Source organism: Triticum urartu, chromosome 2A, assembly GCF_056163025.1.
Source record: "Triticum urartu cultivar PI428250 chromosome 2A, HENAU_Tu73, whole genome shotgun sequence".
Lineage (NCBI taxonomy): Eukaryota > Viridiplantae > Streptophyta > Magnoliopsida > Poales > Poaceae > Triticum > Triticum urartu.
The window spans coordinates 727,634,915-727,655,495 of record NC_141874.1 but is presented as its reverse complement, the minus strand read 5'-3'; the positions used below and the strand labels follow the sequence as shown (position 1 = coordinate 727,655,495).

Here is a 20,581-nt window from a genome sequence, read left to right as displayed (position 1 = left end):
ACACATTAGCCCCTTAACGTATTTGTCTTCAATACTCCAAAACCACTAAGTGGGCACTAGATGCACAAACAGGAACACACCATAGCTGCTGATCAACATTCATTCATACCACACACCTAGTCCAAAGCCCCTATTTATCCACCATCACATTCAACTACATATCTCTATCTTCTATCCTCTTCCACAACTCTGTCTCACCACCACTCCGTCGCCATGAATCCCATCCCCATCCCCTTCCCCAATGGCATTGGATGGAGGGATTTTTCCTCTTTGGCCGCTCGCTTAGTGACCACACCAAGTTCGCCAAAACCATGGAGGTGTGCTCCTAGATCACTAGCATTAAGGACATGCATAAATAAGTAGATGATGTGGTGTTGAAGGCGACAAAGGAGGGGTTGAAGACGATGATACATGACCCATTAAGAGGTGCTATGTCAATGGATATACCACACTGGGTGATGGATTAAGCCGAGTCCAGCAATACTGGTTAGAGAGCCAGATGTGCCAAGTACAGGCTTGTCAGGCCTTTTAATACACAACCGACCATTGCAGTAGCGCTGGAGAACGACCACGAAGCGATGCAGCCGATTTTCAGGCCACCAGCGCCAGGTAACTGTACAATGCCCATCGTTCCAGAGGATGAAGATGAGGAGGAGATGGTGGATGGTGCGGTAGAGCCGAAGGTGGATGAAGACAAGGCTAAGGGCACTCGCCACTCCAAGTGCCTCCAGGGTCGTCGCGACTTGGATGTATTGGTGCTTGTAAGCTTGATTTACCCCATTCCCCAAGCCCCTTGTACTCAATCCCCGCATGAACCCTAAAATCCATCGGTACCGCCTAAATCCAGATGTGGTGGTCAATCCCCTTTTGAACCCGATGTTCAATCCGACCCCTAAAGCGTGAATCGGATGCACAAATCAAAAGAGAGGATAAATGGCTTATTGCCATTGCCAAACTTCTGCCGCTGAGGTGGTGAAGCTGGTGATTGACGCTGGTGCTCACCTTGCAGTTATTCGCTTCACCGCTCGCCGCTGCTGGTGTGAGGGTGGGGAGAGTGGAGAGAGGGGGAGAGACCGGTGAGCGTAATTATGTCGGCATTTTAGGAAACAACGCGACTCTCGAGCTTGCCTCCTCGTGTTCAACCTCCGCTGCCCACGTGCCCCGAGTTGCATCACTCGGGCCTAGCTATGGAAAAATGGTTGAATCAGACATTCCCCTTGAGCCAGGCCTAGTGGTGCTTTAAGGTTTGTGCGGGCCAATATTTTCATGTGACCCAGGCAACCAAACAAACCATTTTTGTACCGTGCGGGCCTTGTTGGACTGTATGCAGCCTACAAGACATGCCCCTGGTAGCTCCCATCACACAGAAAGAAAGGAAATGATCTCACAGCCATACAGGAACATGCATGCAAGGGGAGGAACAAGAAGGAAGCACGGTGGGGAATTCCTCCAAGATCTAGGGGCAGAAAATCATGGATGCACATGTGAAAGATCCTCTCCTCACAATCTTCTCCGCCCTCCCTCCTATGAACAATTCTCTCTCCTACTTCTCAGAATTTACATGAAACATGCACATGAAAAATAGGGGAAACCCATTACTTTGTAGGAAATAAGAAAAGCAGATTAAAGAAGGAGCATGGAGTCATGGGATCAACATAAACATGAAAAAGCATGATCAAATTACCCATTTGCATAGTACAGTAAACATAAAAAAAAGGAACTCTACTAAGATTAATCAAATTACTGTGAGCAGTGATCAATTTAAAAATCTATAGTTACATTGCAATTGCACTAGATTTAAAATTGTAATTCACAGTAGAATTACATCATAAGTTTACAATGCTAATTTACACGTAACAGTGACATTTAAATGAAAAGTACATGTTCCATTGACATTTACAATGTAATTTACTGCAGGATTACATTGATAATTTATAGTGACCCCATACTAATTTACACTAGGATTACATTGCTTAGACATTCAAAAATGACATGTTACAATGACATTTTATAGTAGATTTACAGTGTAAAAACAGTAAATCATCTAAAATCATGCATGTAAAACTACGTCTCAACTTTTTCAAGATGACATTAGTTTCAAAATTACATCTACGTTGACACTGTAAACAGCTTATAAATATAATATAAATCAGAAAAATAAGTAGAGTACACTTGCTAGAAAACACTACTGAGTGCTTTCATTATCTACATAAATTTTAGCATCAAGAAGGTGAAGCAAACGAATAAGGATAAAAGTCATACCAGCAAGATGAAGATGCACTCCTTCATGTGAGATGAAGCCAAAATGATTGACGTACTTCTTTTGCTATTTGACCCCAGTAACCGTACACTACATAAATATAAGTCTTATACTAGAAAAAACATCTAGATATATGGTCTAAAATTTCTGAAGCTATGCATTGTAAATTACTGTGACCTATTTTGTCAATTACGACATGGTTGTAAATTACTCTGACATATCTTGTCAATTAAATCTTGTAAGATGAAGCCAACGCAAACCTAGCTTGTAAATTACATCTTTGCTGACACTGTAGATAGCTCAGAAAAATAATGAAATTCAAGAAAATAAATAAAGTACACTTGCTAGAAACACTACTCAGTACTTTCAACTACTCCCTCTGTCCCATAATGTAAGACGTTTTTTGACACTACAGTAGTGTCAAAAAATGTCTTACATTATGGGACGGAGGGAGTATTTATTAAGATTTAGCATCAAGAAGGTGAAGCAAGCATGCGAGGACATGAGACATACCTAGAAGATGAAGTAGAATCACTCCTTCATGTAAGGACACAAATAATTTACATTTCTTATTTTTGAATAAAAATAAAGAAAACAAATATCATGTTGTTGTATCTAACTGGTTGATAAAAATGTTATTGCAGAATGGAGTGTACACATCCACTGAGCTTCTTCAAGCATCGATAATGTGTAAGGTAAAATGGAAAAACAAAAACATGGCAAAAGGGCACAACCTAGAAATAGAGAAATTATACTTACACATGGATTTCCCCCTACCTAGCAGGAACATTCTTTTGGATTCTAGGATAACATAGATATTAATTACAGTCTGACGAACACTACAATTAGCAATGATGAAACTGCAGGAGACAACAATATAGTAAGCATACCTGCCAAATTAAAAAAATAAATCTGAATGAGACTATTTGCGTATATATGACTATAACCTGCTAGTGTGATTTAATGACAATGCTTGTGGTGCATTTCTTGACACTGGAAGAAAATGGGATGATGAGTGCCCCAAACCCATGGGATTTCAATCTATTTTACAACATGGAATTGGACAAGGTAATCTCACATGAAAAATAGTTAATAACTAACTGCCGATGAAAAATGCTCCTCAAGGTTACTGAAACTAACTAACAATAAATGCAAGAATCAGAACAAGACTTTTCATATGATAAATCTGCAACACAAGCAATAGAGAGAGGGTTAAACCTCCAAGCATCGTAAAGAAGCGAAGAGACAGATAGGCAATAGGTATAGCAACAGCCAACTCAAACTGAAGAGGACAAGGAGTACCTAAATGAAGAAGACACTGAAAACTTCCTGGAAAATGAGAAAGAGGCAGCAATAAAAAGGAACTTAATGAACACCGAAAGCATGACAAAACCTCAACTAAGAATGCTATTCAAGACAAAAGTAGAGGGGCAAGAATTCTTCAACTTGTACTCACACATTATTGGATTTTTTGTGACCACTATCGCTGTATCTAGGACAATGAGTAAGAAGAGGAACAATGAAATTACAAGGATAACCATGAAATGCAACAAGCATGAAAAAATAAAGGAGGAAGAAACATAATCTATAGTGCCTATCAGGAAATGCACAATTATCGCAAAGTCAGGTTGCAAAGTTGTAATGGTACTTCCAGAAAGAGGAGGGTTGTGGTAGGTAACAAGAATGAGCTTGGATCACAACCACGAGCTAACACCAAACAACAAGGTTTTTAGACCACAGAAGTACATGTCGGATGAGGAGAATTGCATGACCAGAACATTGAAAAGGACCAACGTGGAAACATGACACATAGCTGCTGTCCTTGGATATCTTTGAGGAGGTTTCACACAACTATCTTACACAAAGAAGCATGTCACAAACTATGCATCAACAATAAATAGAGAGGTGTCGAACACTGACATGATGGAGGTCGTGCATTTGTTTAACAAAAAACAAGTTGACCCCCCTGGTTTCTACTACTCATTTGAGCTATATGCGGAGAACAAGGTAAGGAACATTTTTTGGGTGGATGCAAGGTTGAGGCTGATGTACAACATTTGTGGAGATTGCATAAGCTTCGACACATCGTTCCTAACTAACAAGTATAATCTACCATTTGCACCCTTTGTTGGTGTCTCACCGCATGGAAACACATACTTTTTCACTTGTGCATTCATAATCAATGAGAAAACGGACACTTTCCTATCTCTATAATCACAGATCAAGATAAAGCAATGCAAGGAGAAATAGAAGAGGTTTTCCAAAATGGCACTCATAGAACATGCTTGTTTCACATTAAGAAAAAACCAGAGGAAAAGAGATGACCTTGCTTCCAAGCCAATGAAGGGTTGTATGAGGATTTTCAGGATTGACAATACACTGACTATTGAGGAATTTGATGGTAAATTAAAAAAACATCAGATCCCACACAACCCTGCATCAATCTACTCACATGTTTTCAAATGATCTATACCACTCACAACAAATCATCACTGCAACTAACCATGGTCAAAATGATTTTTATCGATCCGATTACATAATTAATACACTAAAATTTCACAGGGATTTACATAGTGAGTACACTGACAATTCAGTGTAATTACATAGTAAAATATACAAAATTAAAACTACAGTTACAAATGATTCACTGAAATTACACAGGGATATTGAGTGTGAGTGCACTAACATTACAGTGTAATTACATAGAATAGAAACCAATGATTTATATCGATCCGATTACAAAATTAATCACAGAAATTGCACCAGGGATAGGTACACTTACAATCCAGTGTAATTACATAGTAAAAATTTCAAAAATAAACACTACAGTCACAAATATAATTCACTAAAATTACACAGGGATATAGAGTGTTAGTGCATTGACATTACGGTGTAATTACATAGAATAGAAACCAAAATAAAGAACTGTAAATTACAGGGATATAGAGGGTTGTCAGCGTAAAAGTGCGATGACATTACAGGTTAATTACACCGAGTTTACAGTGTAATTACGCTACAATTTAGACTGAAAATTTCAGTACATAGACTGTAAGTATAAAAAATTCTGGTTAATTACACTTAATTTACAGGTTAGTTACACTTAAGTTACAGTTAATTAATGGTGGAGACAGTGTATAAGTTACAAGGTTACTAATGTACACAGAGAAGGACTATAAACTGTACCAACAATAGAAAATATCACCGTAAAATTTTACACTGGACTACAAGTGAAACTATTCTGAAAATGCACTCAAAATTACACTACAAATTACAGTCAAATCAGTGTAACTAAAACTGAAAAAAAAAATCAGACCAACACCTATACATCACGAGACTCAACCGACCAGGAGATTCAACATTTGCATACCTACGTCTACGTCCGTAAATTACTTTCTCTATGTACTGAAATTTCAGTTGATGTACCGCCATGTAACAAAACACTGGTAGCGGAAATTCAGTTAAATGTACCACCATCTACACCGGAATGGGGGAACTCCATGCGAGGACACGACGACGACGGCCTCTCCTCCCCCTCCTACGGCATGAGGAAGAAGAGGAAAAGCTCCCGCCGCATCGCCATCGTCTCGCCTCTGCGAATGATGCTTCTCCAAAGATACTTATACCCCAAGCATCTCCATCTCCATCTCCATGCCCTTTCCAAGTATCTCCTCTGCTTTGAAACTACTCCTCATCATCTGGGTCTCTGCACTTTGAACGACGACAGGGCTGGCGTGCATTGAACCTGGACACCTTCTTGTAGCTAGCTTTTCGCTCTGTTGTATGGCCTTTGGGATTTGGGAATATCAGTCATCGATTCTGTGATGAGTGTATTGCCATCAGTGTCACAAGCTTTTCTCCCCTCTCTTTATGCCGCCTGCCCATACGATACAGTCACACCTCACGCATGCACAATGAGACCAACTAGCCAGCACATTGGATCAGAGTCAGTAGACAGGTTTTCTAATGGGAAATACCAGATTTGGTCCATGTGCTCTGGCGTCAGGGTTACCAAATGTGTCCTGCTAGCATTATTTGTGCGTGTAACAGGCCAACAACCAGCTGGCTTTTAGTTTAATATAAACACCACTGACGATCATGCACTTTCCACCGGTTATGTGTGAGGATCCAACACTCAGTTCATACTCCTAAGTCACTAGTACAAGATCATCTCCACACTCGTTCCGTTTATGTTCTCAATATGGATTCTCCTGCAGACTGACCGCGCATTTCAAGAATCCACTGTCTGTGAAAAGTAGTATTAGCACTAGTACATTAGTAGGTCATCAAGGTACTGAACCCACTGTTTAATAAAACTGTGCATAAACACTGTGATTTGTATTTAAGTAGAGGTGGCACCCTCGGTCTCTGTTGCATACTCCCTCGTAGCTAGACAGATCTAAGACAAAATTTTCAGGACGGAGGTAATATATAACAGTGTGAAATGTTCAAAAAGCACATTTTCTCTTCTTCTACCTAAGTCCTGATCACTTTATGTCTTCTAGATAATCCTTTTGAGATACTGACTTTATCAAGTTACTGCACCCATGACATGTATGGAGCATTTTCCTGCGGCAAATTATTAGCAAAAATTGCACGGGATCCCCCGTCCTTGCAACTGGCCGGCTCAAGCTTTGCACCAGTTGCATGGGATGATAATGATAATTATAGCGGATCCCTGCACTGCACTCCCTTTGCATGGATGCGCTGACAGAAATGTCCGTGGACAGAAACCGAGCAACGTCGCCGACGACACTGATCTCTAGCAGGAGATAAGGAATTTGCAGGCTGGGCACGCATCTTTACACCATGAGCTTTTGCACGATATGGAGCTGCCAATCTTGGCCAGAAAAGGCCACATCTTACGAGATTCCCTTACCTCTAGCAGCTACTTCCTTCTAACCTAGGCTGCATCACGTCTAGGTGCACTGCCAGGTTCATCGACCCAGCACCAAGATCATGTACTGCATTGCACGCCGCAGTCGACAGGAGGCAACAAGTTTGCTGTTAGGTCATTAGTCTCTCGTCTAGACTTATAAATAGCCGCTGCGGCAGGGCAGATAAAACAAGTCAGTGAAGTGTGGTCCATGGGAGATGAACAAGAGTTCTAGCTACCTAGTTTGGTTGGTTGTCACCTGGAGTTCTTCTCAAATCACTTCAGTAGCTAGCTCATACTACCCCATTGTTGCATTGCCACTGTTTTAAAAGTGTGAATTGCGGGGATATAGCTTTGCATAGTGAAGTGTTTGGGGGAACTCTGGGTAGCAACCAGCAGTATCAGTATGATTTGAGAGTATTTGCGCTTTGGAAATTATAGTGGTGAGTCCATATACATTATGATGCATGGGTACATGGGGATTAATCGAGTTTGACCTCGTCAGGAGTTCTCTTCAAACACTTCGGGACGCTTCTGTTTGAGAACTTCTCTGAAGTGTTTGGGGGAACTCTCGGTGTCGCCAAGCATTCAGTACACATTGGCCACATACCATGATAGATGCGGTAGTTGGCTGAGAATCATGTTTTGTATTACCGGGGATTCCCTTCAAGCACTTTATGAAGCACCTTTTGCAGGTATTATGTGAAGTGTTTTGGGGAACTCTTTGTCCAACCAAGCACTTAGCAGATATTGCAGGTCATAAACCACACAAGATGTACTACAAATCACGTTAGGTATTACTAGGAGTTCCCTTCAAACACTTTACAAAACACCTTTTTGAGAGCTTATGTGAAGTGTTTGCGGGAACTCACAGTATAATCAAGCATTTACCAGATACTGGTCGCAAACCACAAGAGTTGCGCTTGGTGAACCATGTTTGGTCTTACTGTGGGTTCCTTGCAAGCACTTCACGAGCATTCTTTCAAATGCCATTGTGAAGTGTTTGGGGGAACTCTTGGTGATGGCAAGCTTTATTCAACGTCAGTCAAGAACCAAAGGAGACTCTCATTAAAAAGCATGTTTGGTATTACCGTGGGTTCCCTGCAAGCACTTCACGAGGCATTATTACAAAATCCTACAGTGAAGTGTTTGGGGGAACTCTTGGTGACGCCAAGCTTTACTCAATGCTGGCCAAGAACCAGGAGATATGATCAATATAAAGCAAGTTTGGTCTTACCATGGGTTTCCTGCAAGCACTTCACGAGGCATTATTTGAAAGACCATTCTTAAGTGTTTGGGGGAACTCTTGGTATCATGAAGCAATTTATGGATGTTGTTTCAGCTGATCCAACAAGATTTTGCATCGAAACCATGTTTAGGTATCAGCATGAGTTCCTTTCAGTAACTTTACATTGCATCATCAAAATGTCGCTATCAATGATCTTTAGGTTTAATCTGAAGTGTTTTTGGTCGAATAGGGAAGGGGTGGGAGGATATCATTTTGTAGAGCATCGATGCGCACCTCCTTGTTGAAATGCGCTAGTGAGTGGATGGGCTCCTATTTTGGTTTGTTTCTTTTTCTTTGTCACTCACATGTTTCAGGCCCAAATGAAGGAGTGGCTGGAGAATTGGCGAGTATACATGCATGTGGACCCTTCACGACAATGCATGCAAGATGGCGCTTTGCATACAATCAACTACGACCCTTTCTTTTTGCTGATAGTTTCTCAAGTTAAGTCCAGCTATAGGTTGAGTGTTGGTACACAGAGTATTAATGAAATCAATGAAGAAGGCTTGCTATAGAATCTCATGAAATACAAATTGACCCTGATAAAGACAATGAAATTCATGTGTCTGGGTTCCACTATATTTACTACACCATAGGGAGGGATATTTGTTAGAAAAGGCTCTCCAGTGCTGAAGGAACTAAGGCTTTTTAACAAGCTCCTCTAGAATATATTGATGTGGGAAATGAAGATAATAAAATGAAGCTAGTTGATGTTGTTGCAAGAGTTGAAAAAACCAAGGACAAAGCTGCTCTAGAGAAAGCATCAAGAAGGATTGGCATGGACAAAAAAAGGGATGAAGGGCAAACTATGGACAAAGCTATTGAGAGGGCAAGGAAGAAAAATTTGGAGAAAGTCTATACCTATTGTTCTAAATAATGTTCCTAGTTTTATTTCCCACACTCCTAGTAATATTGGCGTCAACTTAGGTTGGGAACAAATAAATATAGCATTTTATTTCTATTATTAAGGACCTAGAAAATCTAGAAGTGTTTTGTTCACTGCTAGGTTGGGGAAACAGAGCGGAAAATATAATACCGAGGAAAAGCTAAATAGCTTCAGCCCTGATGCTACTACAAATTTAATTTTTGATTCTGATTCCGAAGAGGATGATGATCTAAGAGATGAGATAGTGATATTATCTTCCTTATGTAAACCTAATCTAAAAAAGTTTTCACTGGTGATTTCACTTTTAGACCAAAGGTACGTTGTAGTACCAGTAATGCTACTTACAAAAAAGTTTATATGTCCGGTATTTTTTGAAGCCAGGAGTTTAGGGGAACAAAAGAGAAGATTTCTTAAAGAAACTATCTATGAGTAAAAGGTGGAATTTATACGTATCAAGAGATAAAAAATGTGCTTTTACTGCCGCCTAAGTGGTTGGGGTTAGTGGCATTTTACCTTATATGGCTTTGGCAGCTAGCTGTTGTTGCTTTGGGTGACTTGATTATGGGGGTTAGTGACAGTTTGTTTGGAGCTGGTACATGTGTAGCTAGTAACTACCTGACTAGAATGAGTCTTATGGATAAGTGGACATGGTTCAAATCTAATATGGACAATGTTTATGCTGTTGCTCACTCCAGAGATAGGGTGGACTTCCTCATTGATTTGGTGCAGATGCTTGGTTGTAATGACCCCCCCCCCCCTTTGTTATTGAGGAGATTTTAATATTGTTAGAGAAATAGAGATAAATATGAGCTGCAGTGGAATCTTTTAGAACCACTTCCTACATTTCTTTCATTTGATCTGATGATGAGGATTCTCTAATCTCGTGAAGCTGCACCGTCTTCCCAGTTTTTCTTTTGCAAGAAACATTTAGTTCGAAAACACATTGTTCTTAGTGTACTTCTTTTACCATGGTACAATGAGGAATACCCACTATTTTAGGATAAACTACAAAGTAGCACTTAACTGATTTGGGATAGACATGTAAACATTTTACATACGTCTTATATTACCAAATTTTAAGAAAAGACAATATCATTTGGCTTACAATACCATATCTCAAATGGTGTCATTCCAACAGATTTGATGACACTCTCGTCAGTGTAGAAGTCATAGTCTCTAAAGCATAACTCAAAAGATAATGGCAAATTGTTCTCCGAAAAAGGAATTTGCCCGGCTTTATAGATAACCACAACCCAACATACAACGGCCATTACAATAGATAGTAAAAAGGGCAAAGATACATGATACCGAATGAGCCACTAAAGAGAGAAGAGTGCACCAAGAACAAGCTTGGGCATCGAGGCCCTCGAGAAACCACGATTGTTCTGTCGACATGAGCAAGATAGGGTAGCAGCCCGCCATCGGGGGAAACCCATGCTCCGTTAACTCCCATGAGGCCAACCATAGCTTATCCGCCATCTATGTTTGCCTCCGAAGAAGCCCACTGCCCTCTTGTCCTGGATCGGAGGACGTCACACCGTCGGGAGGCAGAGCTGCTCACTCCAAGATCGTATGACTTGGACCAACAGGTTAATTGTCAGGGAGAGGACGACCAGCACAACTACCTCACCTTGCAAAGTAACACCCTGTACATTGCCCCGCCTCCAGCAAGGATCAACGTCAACCACAAGCAGCCAAGCGAGAGCACCTTTGTAGATCCAGGCAGTCAACCCCCAAGTACGAAGCCTCTACCAACACTCCACAGGCCCAAAGTGGCGCCTACAAGAAGTACAATGACCCCTGATCGTAGTCGCTACACAATCCGGGGATTTTGGGGTTTCACCCGGGACTCGGAGGTGGAGGGCAGGGGTAGAATTTTGATGCCGCCTACAGGAAGGGGAACGACACCCGGAGCATCGCTGGCATCATGGTCGTTGCAGCCAGTCCATAGCCCCCAGCACCAAGAGTGGACGCCTCCTCCTCGTACTTTCGGTCCTCAGCGCAATGCCAATTCATGCCATGATGGCCATGGAGCTACCCGCCAAAACTGTTAACGCCATCAACAAAATCATCCGCGCTTTTCTGTGATGCGGGAAGGAGGCAAGGGGTGGCAACTGCTCCGTCGCATGGACGACGGTGTGCACGCCCAAGTGGGCTAGTGGACTCGGCATGCCGGATCTCAGGTGGATGAATGTCACCATGCAGGCACGCTGGCCATGGTTGAAGCGCTCAGGAGGGGATAGGTGTTGGCAGGAGTTCAAGATCTCCGTGCCAAAGGAGTCCATGCAACTATGCTTGGCGGCCACCCGTATGCAACTGGGCGATGGATGCCACACACACTTCTGGGAGGATAGATGGTTGAATGGTTTCCGCGTTCAGGAGTTGGCCCCGACAGTCTATGATGCTGTGCCGCCCAGGCTGCGACGTACCCGGAGGGTGGCCGACGCCCTGGAAAGCAATGCTTGGGCAAGAGATATTGGGCCGGACCTGCAGACTGAAACTATCAGAGAGTACCTTCGGCTATGGACCAGGATCAGCGGCGTTGAGTTAAGAACGACATTCCGGATGTGGCTCTGTGGTCCTGGGAGGGGGGGTGGAGTGTTCTCAGTAAGATCGGCCTATGCTGCTAAGTTTGCTGGGCGCGTGGTCGCTCCCATGGCCGATTTCTCGTGGAAATCTAGGGCACCCTTGCAATGCCGGATGTTCTCGTGGTTGGCCCTCCGTAATAGGTGCTGGGCGTCCGACAGGCTTGCCAGGAGGGGCCTGCCGCACCAGGACTCCTGCCCGTTCTGCAACCAGGAGGAGGAGACCATCAATCATATTCTGTTAACATGTGTCTTTTCTCGAGAAGTTTGGACGCACATCTGTCATGCCCTGGAGGAGCCCACTTGGGCTCCTGGTGGGGCGGAGGTGCTCTCTACTTGGTGCCAAGACCGAGCTAAGCGCAGCCTGGGTATCAAGACGTCTAGGGCGATCATCCTGCTTGGCCTTTGGCAACTGTGGAAACACTGAAACGCAGTAGTCTTCGACAACGCCGCCCCAAGCGTAGCCATGGTCATGCGACAGGTGGAGCAGGAGGGAAGAGCCTGGTGGAGTGCAGGTCTCATGAAGGGTGATGTACACGGTTTGTTTGGTAGGCTAAGCACGTGGAATTTGAGTGAGTAGTTTGGTGCATGAGTTAGGCCATTAGGTTGGCGTGGAGTGGAGTATGATTACGGTGTAACATGTAAGATGTAAGCTGTAACTGTACCTGTGGAGGGCTTTCTTTGCCTTTTCCTCCTTTTATAGATAATACGCATGCTATGCGTATTCGAAAAAAAAGCACCACCAACTCCACCCACCCACCGGATCTGACCAACCGGAGGTCACCAGCATCGCGGCCGTCAGGATAGGAAGAGGACTGAGGGAAGAGACCACCTTCTCCAGATGAACCCAAGGATTGACGAGGAGGCCCCAAGAGCACACTCCACGCGCTACGCCGACCTTCCACCCACGCGGCCAAGGGCGGTGCAGCCCCACAACTGTGCCCACCACCCACCGCTAGTCAGAAGATGCCACCCGACCATGGCTGCCGCAACGTCTCCTAGCGGTCCACATGCAGACCCCCAAAACCACGGAGCCCTTCACACCGCCGCCGCCGCCGCGCCCTCAACTAGCACATCGCCGCCCGATCTCACGAGCCCGCGCCGGCCACCATCGGGAAGGGAAAGAGTGGTCCCGACACTGACTAGGCTGCCTGTCAGCGTGAGCCGATGGCGTCAAGGGGAGGAGGTAGGGGACGGGGCAAGCTACGCCGACGGCTAGGGTTTCCTCTTCGGGTCACTCGCGGGAGCGACACGAGAGGGGAGGGGAGGGAAGGGGATTCCACTCGGTCGGGAGAAACTGATCAATGCCATCTTTAATCTTACCATGTAATACATGATTTGATTACGTCAACAACTCTAGTTGTACGGATAAAATATTAAGATATACTCCATTGTTCCCTTTCTTCAATCTCGCCAGCTTCTTCTCATATCTACATCACTTTCTCTTTAGTGCCAAGAGTGGCTCTTCACGCTGAGCGACTTCTCGAAGATGCGCATTATTACAACATCTGGCGTGATCAAGACGGGAGGGTAGTAAAAGGCGTTGTTTTTGTGATCAAGATGAATTATTACAACATTTTTTCCTCTAATGCCCATTCGCCAAGTTATTGTGGTGTACCATTCATGCGTCCTTTAATGTTTCGCCTCCCAACACTTTATCGAGTTTATTTGAGACATGGTTATCTGGGGTAGAGTCTAAGACAATGGCACCTATTCGAGTAGGAGTGTGTACATTACTTTGGGCCATTTAGAATTATCGAAATGGTGTCGCCTTTAACAGACAAACAATCACAAATTTTTTACAGGTTATCTTCAAGGCGTATGCTTGGATCTGTATGTGGTCGTTACTCAGCCATGTGGACCATAGGGGAGCTTATAGATATTGGATGCAACCGCTGGGAGACGATCGCACGGGATACTTACAACCGATTTGGATGGCGGTCCAACAATAGGATAGGTTTATAAGCATCTTACCCTATTTTCACCGGTTGTGGCAAGTTTTTTTTAGCTTTTCTGCAGTTCGTTTAAGACCTTGTTGCGAACATAATACTTTGTTTAATAAAATGCCTGTGCGCATCATACGATGCAGAGGCCGGGGGACATCAAACCAGGAGCTCTTCAGCATGGGCATCTGCATCAAGTTTCAGACGGAGGTCTGCTAGACTGAGCTCCATCATTGACTCGTGGTGTGTGTATACAGGTTATCTATGTATCGTTATGGACATGTGGTAAGTTTTTCTGTGGTTATGGACATGGAGCTGGTCAAGTTTATCTGTGGTTGGAACCCACAAAAAAAAGTTTACGGGAGGTTGTGGACATGTATTAGGTAGCTATGTGAAACTCCTTGTGACGATGGCGTTTGCGTAGCTTGGACGGGTGTGTTCCTATGGAGCGAAGCTGGTCGTGGTGCAGGATATCTTGTGCCGTGGGCATCTGCCTCTCGCCTGAGAAGAAATTCTGTTGAAACACTGTAGTAGCTTGGGTTAGCTGAACCTTTGATTAGCCTATGGCATGCCTTGCTAGCTTGAGCTGGTCGAGTTCGTGCTGAGCTCGTCGTGTCATGTGAATCATAGCATATGCCATTGCAACCTTAATGTCACCGACAACGCGTGGATCGGAGTACATTCCTGTGGTGTGATCGTGCATTTGGATGGAGACGCCCTGAAGTTCAAATCACCGCATCTACAATCATCATCGCATCGAGAAAAGCACACGCATGCATGCAGAATACATAAGGAAAGAAACACACGAAGTGGCCAAAAGAGACGAGATGCCCTGAGATACAACAAACATAAAATCAAGCTGCGCCGACAACACGCAGCAAGAAGAGAAGAAGATACAACCCCATCTCCACGAGGAACGACTCAAGGGAATTACAGGAACAAAACCCTCCCTACCTGATCGGACGAACAACGACGAACTAGAGAGCCAAGAAGTGTGAAAGGGGGAACTCCATGCGAGATGCTAACGGCCTCTCCTCCTCCTACGGCATGATGAGGAAGAAGAAAAGCTCCCGCCGCATCGCCATCATCTCGCCTCTGCGAATGATGCTTCTCCAAAGATACTTATACCCCAAGCATCTCCATTCCATGCCCTTTCCAAGTATCTATGCTTTGAAACTAGTCATCATCTGGGTCTCTGAACTTTGAACGACGACAGGGATCGAGTGCATTGAACCTGGACAGCTTCTTGTAGCTAGCTTTTCACTCTGTTGTATGGCCTTTGGGATTTGGGAATATCAGTCATCGATTCTGTGGTGGCACCTCACATAGTGTGTTGCCATCAGTGTCACAAGCTTTTCTCCCCTCTCTTTATGCTGCCTGCCATACTATACAGTCACACATGCCACAGTGCAGTCTCTGAAGGTGGAGGCGCCCGCGGAGATGCGACCTTGCCCGCGCCCGCCCGAGGCGCTTGACCGGCCGCCGGCGCATCCCGCATGCTTGCCGCCATCGCCGCCCTCTGTAGACGTGCTGCCGCTGCAGCCGCGGCTCTCCTCGGCGTCGCCGCTTCACGCGCCGCCGCTGGAGGCGGATCTCGGCGGATCCTCTCATCGGGATGAGATCCAGGAGGGGTCGACGATGGAGGGGATGATCCCAGAACGGTGGGCTGTACATTTCATTGACATACGACGCCTTGGCAGGTGGATCCAAGGACGCATGCATCATAACCAGGCATCTCGCTGGACGTCGATCATGGATATGGACAATGATGTTCACGCCGGCGACTACCTAACGAGAGACGTCCGGATCGCGGTAGGTTTTCGCTTTCGCATTGATGTCTACGAAGTGATTGTGGATCAACGTGTGCAGGTGGATCCCGATCCGGTGGAAACGATCGAGATCGTTGACTTGGATTCGGCGATTGTCGACGGCAGGCCGGACTCACGCGTCCGAGGGGCGACTGGGGGGGGGGGGGGGGGGGGGAGGGGCGCGACAGGAGGGGGAGCCGCACGCGCCCTGCCTCTCCTCTCCGGCGATCGTCGGCATGTTGGAGGCCGGTTTTGGGTGCTCGCAGGTGTGGACGAGGACGACGTGGACGGGGAGGCGGACGATGCTCCGCCATCACCGCCATCGCCGAGTCCTTCTGATCACGTCAATGATTTTACCCATCAATGATCCGGCCAGGATGGGGCTTGACGCGGGGGAGAAGAGGGAGATGGTTCACCGGATAGTTCACCGGAGAACTTCGTCGGCGGCGGTCAAGCCATGGAATGGTCCTCTACCGAAGGTATGTCGTCCAAATCTTACCGTTTTTGATCTAGTCAAGCCGGAATCGTGGATCGTTGTTAATTGGAAGAGGAAGGCTCGCCGGACGGTGGCCAGATCGGAGCCGCCGGCGCCTGAGCTGGTAACGCCTGAAAATCCGGGTCTCGGGATCGCTGCGGAACGGGAGCGTCGTTTGAAAATCTTGGTAGGCCGAGAGGGGCTGGACCTGGATGCTGGTAGGCCGGCTCGGGTTGGGCCAGGGTTAGCTGGGTATGAGGCCCAGACTAACCCGGGTCCGACTGGCTTTTTCCTGGAGGTAGCTCGATCAGGGGTGGACGCGGTCAGTGGGCCGGGAGTGCATGGGTATGAGGCCCAGAACCAACCGACACCGATCGCTATCGAGGGCGAGGCGGTCTCGTTTCTTCCATCTTCGTCCTCTCTCGAGTCGCCTGTTAGGGTTCGTCGTCGTCGCCTGAGTCAAAACTTGCGATCGGCTGGGACTGGTCGGGTCAGGCGTATTGTGAAGCCCCGAGATCGATGTTCCAGGTGTCCTCCAGTTATTCGTTATTGTTGCGTTGTCATTGCTTGCGTGTCATGCATTGCATATCATGTCATCATGCGCATTTCATTTGCATACATGTTCGTCTCATGCATCCGAGCATTCTCCCCGTTGTCCGTTTTGCAATCCGGCGCTCCTATGTCACCCGTTGTCCCTTTCTACCTCTTTTTCGTGTGCGGGTGTTAAACATTTTCGGATTGGACCGAGACTTGCCATGCGGCCTTGGTTCACTACCGGTAGACTGCCTGTCAAGTTTCGTGCCATTTGGACTTTGTTTGATACTCCAACGGTTAACCGAGGGACCGAAAAGGCCTCGTGTATGTTGCAGCCCAACACCCCTCCAAAGTGGCCCAAAATCCTCCTAAACCTCCTCCATCATCTCGGTCGTTCGATCACGATTGCGTGACCGAAAACCGCACCTCATTTGGACTCTCCTAGGTCCCTCTACCTATAAATATGTGTCTCCCTCCGAAAATCCCGCGGTCCAAACCCTAGATCCAACTCCCGCACGCCGCCGGACATGTCCGTCCCGCCGCTGGACGTGTCCGCCACCGCCGCCACGTCGCTCCGGCCAATACCAGGCCGCCACGTCATCGCCGCCGCCACGTCATCGCCGCCGGAGCCCGCCACCTGTCCAGCGCACCGCCTCCCACCGTGCCGGCCCGCGGAGCCCATCGTGGGCCCGCACGGGCCTGGTAGCCGCCGCCTCCGCCCGCAGGCGCGGATCCGCACCCGCAGTCGCGCCTCTCGTCGGAGCCGCCGCTCGCCGTCGCCGGCCACCGCGCCCGCGCGCCACCCGAGGCTCTCCATTCGCCGCCGCCGCTGCTTCAGCTCGCCGGCCGCCGCCTCCTCACCGAGCTCCGCGACTCCGCGCCGCCCTGTGGAGCTCCGCCGAAGACCCCGTGCCCGGATCCAGACTTCCACCGCCGACCCAGCGTCCTGTCGCGGCCGCCATGCCCCGCCGTCGCCGGAGCTCCGACGGGCGCCGCCGCCGCCGAGCGGGATCGGGAGGAGTCCGATCCGCTCCCCCTCGCTCATTCGCCCGCGTGGGCCCGGCCCACCTCCTCCGCCGCTGCGAGGCCTGCCTCGCCTCCTCTACACTTGGGCCGAGCCCATGGGTGAGCAGCCCCGTCCTTTTTCCTCGCCCATGCGTCATATAACTATTCTACGCTCGGGTGTTTTTTTTACTAAGTCCCCAGATCTGCATAATTTCTAGCTCTTTTCATCATGCCATAACTCTGCACTCGTAGCTCCGATTCACACATGTAGCATATCAAAATGTTCGTCTCAACGAGTACATCATTTCATCTCATTGCATCATTTTCATTTGAGCTCATCTTGATGCCCGAAATGCTGTTGGAAGAGGGCTATGTGAGTAATTTGTCAGATCTGTTTCAGCAAATGTCATTTTGTCATTTTTGCCATGATTAATGTGTGCATGCTATGATCCTGAGCTCTACATGTGTTTTGTTATATGCCATGCCATCTTTACAGTGGTTCTTACCATGTAATTTTGTGATATTTGTGGTGACTACCCAATCTAGTAAAGTAGCGTAATCGGTAATGCTGATTTCAGGGACTTAGAATTTCACGAAGTCCTTGTCCTGATTTTGTTGTTATGCCATATGTTCATGTTGTTTCCTAGTGATCCGTGCCTATTTTGAGGATGATTAGTAGTGATGTTTTATTAATATATTGGTGCTCTATCCATCCATGTCTTTGTTTGCATTTATGGAGCACCCTAACTTGAGTCAATCGAGCTCTACTTTCGCTATTTCATGAATCCTGGCAGATTGTTGACTTGTTAGCGATTTTGCCGAGGATGTTGCTATTGATCCGTGCATGCTATGTTCTTGTTCTTACCATGTATAGCTTCTATGCCATGTATTCTTGATGGGTGTATGCTTAGTTTGTCATGCCATGCTCTGTAGTGAGTGCATCGAGCTCGTAAACATGCCTACTCGCTAATCTGTTTTGCATGCTCCAGTTTTTCACTAAGTCTGAATCTGTTTATGTTTTTGCTATGTTCACATTCTTGCAATAGTATTTTCTGATCCCTTTTGGCTCAAGGTCACTAAGGGACTTTTGTTAAGTGCTTTGAGTAGCTTCATGCCATGCCTTCCTTTGCCATGTTAAGTTCCTGTAACATGTAGTTTTCATGCTCTAAAGTGTGCTTCCTGATGATAAATTCCAGACTTGTGTTAATTTCACTAAGTCTGAAACCTGTTATCTTTTGCACTTTTGCCATGCTTGTTTAAACTTGTTAATGGATGAATTAGCCATAGCTCAGTGTTCATCTCTTGTTAAGCTTCATGAGTGGATCCCTGCCATGTATTTTGGTGTGATGTTTGAGTGCTGTAGCATATTTATCTTGATGCATTTAGTTGGCTACTTGCTGTTTATCGCAGACCGGTGCCATATTTGTTTTGCTTACCATTTCCAAACCGTGCATCCGATTCCGGTGATCTTTATATCGATTTCAACCGAAATCACCTCACCTTTCCAGTGGCACTCTTGGATTTCCAAGTTGAGGCCAGGTTCAATCATTCCTTTGCAAATCATGCATATGCATCGCATACCGCATCCCGCATATCATACCATGTTCATGTGTTGGTTGTTTACTATGTTGTGTGCTTCTTTCCGGTGTTGCTTCTTCGGGTTGGTTCCGGTAATGTCGCGTTTGTGAGGACCCGTTCGACTACGTCCATTTGCCTTCTTCATGGACTCGTTCTTCTTCCTTGCGGGATTTCAGGCAAGATGACCATACCCTCGAAATCACTTCTATCTTTGCTTTCTAGATGCTCGCTCTTTTGCTATGCCTATGCTGCGATACCTACCACTTGCTTATCATGCCTCCCATATTGTTGAACCAAGCCTCTAACCCAGCTTGTCCTAGCAAACCGTTGTTTGGCTATGTCACCGCTTTGCTCAGCCCCTCTTATAGCGTTGTTAGTTGCAGGTGAAGATTGAAGTTTGTTCCTTGTTGGAACATGGAGATGTTGTTCCTTGTTGGAACATGTTTACTTGTTGGGATATCACATTATCTCTTATTTAATTAATGCATCTATATACTTGGTAAAGGGTGGAAGGCTCGGCCTTATGCCTGGTGTTTTGTTCCACTCTTGCCGCCCTAGTTTCCGTCATATCGGTGTTATGTTACCAGATTTTGCGTTCCTTACGCGGTTGGGTTATAATGGGAACCCCTTGACAGTTCGCCTTGAATAAAACTCCTCCAGCAAGGCCCAACATTGGTTTTACCATTGTCCACCTAGCCTTTTTCTTTCCTTTGAGTCGGCCAGCTCAAGGGTCATCTTATTTTAACCCCCCAGGCCAGTGCTTCTCTAAGTGTTGGTCCAAACTGAGCGATGTCCGAGGCTACCAGGGGCAACTCTGGGCTGGCTTACCCGACGTCTTGCTCATCCGGTGTGCCCTGAGAAGGAGATATGTGCAGCTTCTATCGGGATTTGTCGGCACATCTGGGTGGCTTTGCTGGTCTTGTTTTACCATTGTCGAAATGTCTTGTAACCGGGATTCCGAGTTGATCGGGTCTTCCCGCTAGAAGGAATATCCTTCGTTGACCGTGAGAGCTTTTGTTGGGCTAAGTTGGGACAACCCTGCAGGGATTTGAACTTTCGAAAGCCGTGCCCGTGGTTATGGGCAGATGGGAATTTGTTAATGTCCGGTTGTAGAAAACCTGAAGTTGACCTTAATTAAAATGCACCAACCGCGTGTGTTACCATGATGGTCTCTTCTCGGCGGGGTCCGGGAAGTGAACACGGTGTTGGAGTTATGCTTGACGTAGGTTGTTTTAGGATCACTTCTTGATCTTAGTTCATCGACCGTGCTTTTGCCTTCTCTTCTCGCTCTCTTTTGTGTATATGTTAGCCACCATATATGCTAGTCACTTGCTGCAGCTCCACCT

General features: G+C 46.1%; 1 protein-coding gene and 1 pseudogene across 1 annotated transcript; both read left to right on the top strand.

Moving 5' to 3' along the window:
• Positions 1–578: 578 nt before the first annotated feature.
• LOC147987249 (protein FAR1-RELATED SEQUENCE 5-like) lies at positions 579–6,000 on the top strand (annotated as a pseudogene).
• Positions 6,001–11,476: 5,476 nt separating this feature from the next.
• Positions 11,477–12,319, top strand: LOC147987248 (uncharacterized). Its single transcript, XM_087542325.1, has one exon. The coding sequence runs from the start codon at positions 11,477–11,479 to the stop codon at positions 12,317–12,319; it is 843 nt and encodes a 280-aa protein (XP_087398451.1).
• The last annotated feature ends 8,262 nt before the right edge of the window (positions 12,320–20,581 follow it).

Coding starts and splice junctions, on each gene's coding strand:
- LOC147987248 (XM_087542325.1), top strand. CDS start 11,477: ATGCCGGATCTCAGGTGGATGAATGTCACCATGCAGGCACGCTGGCCA.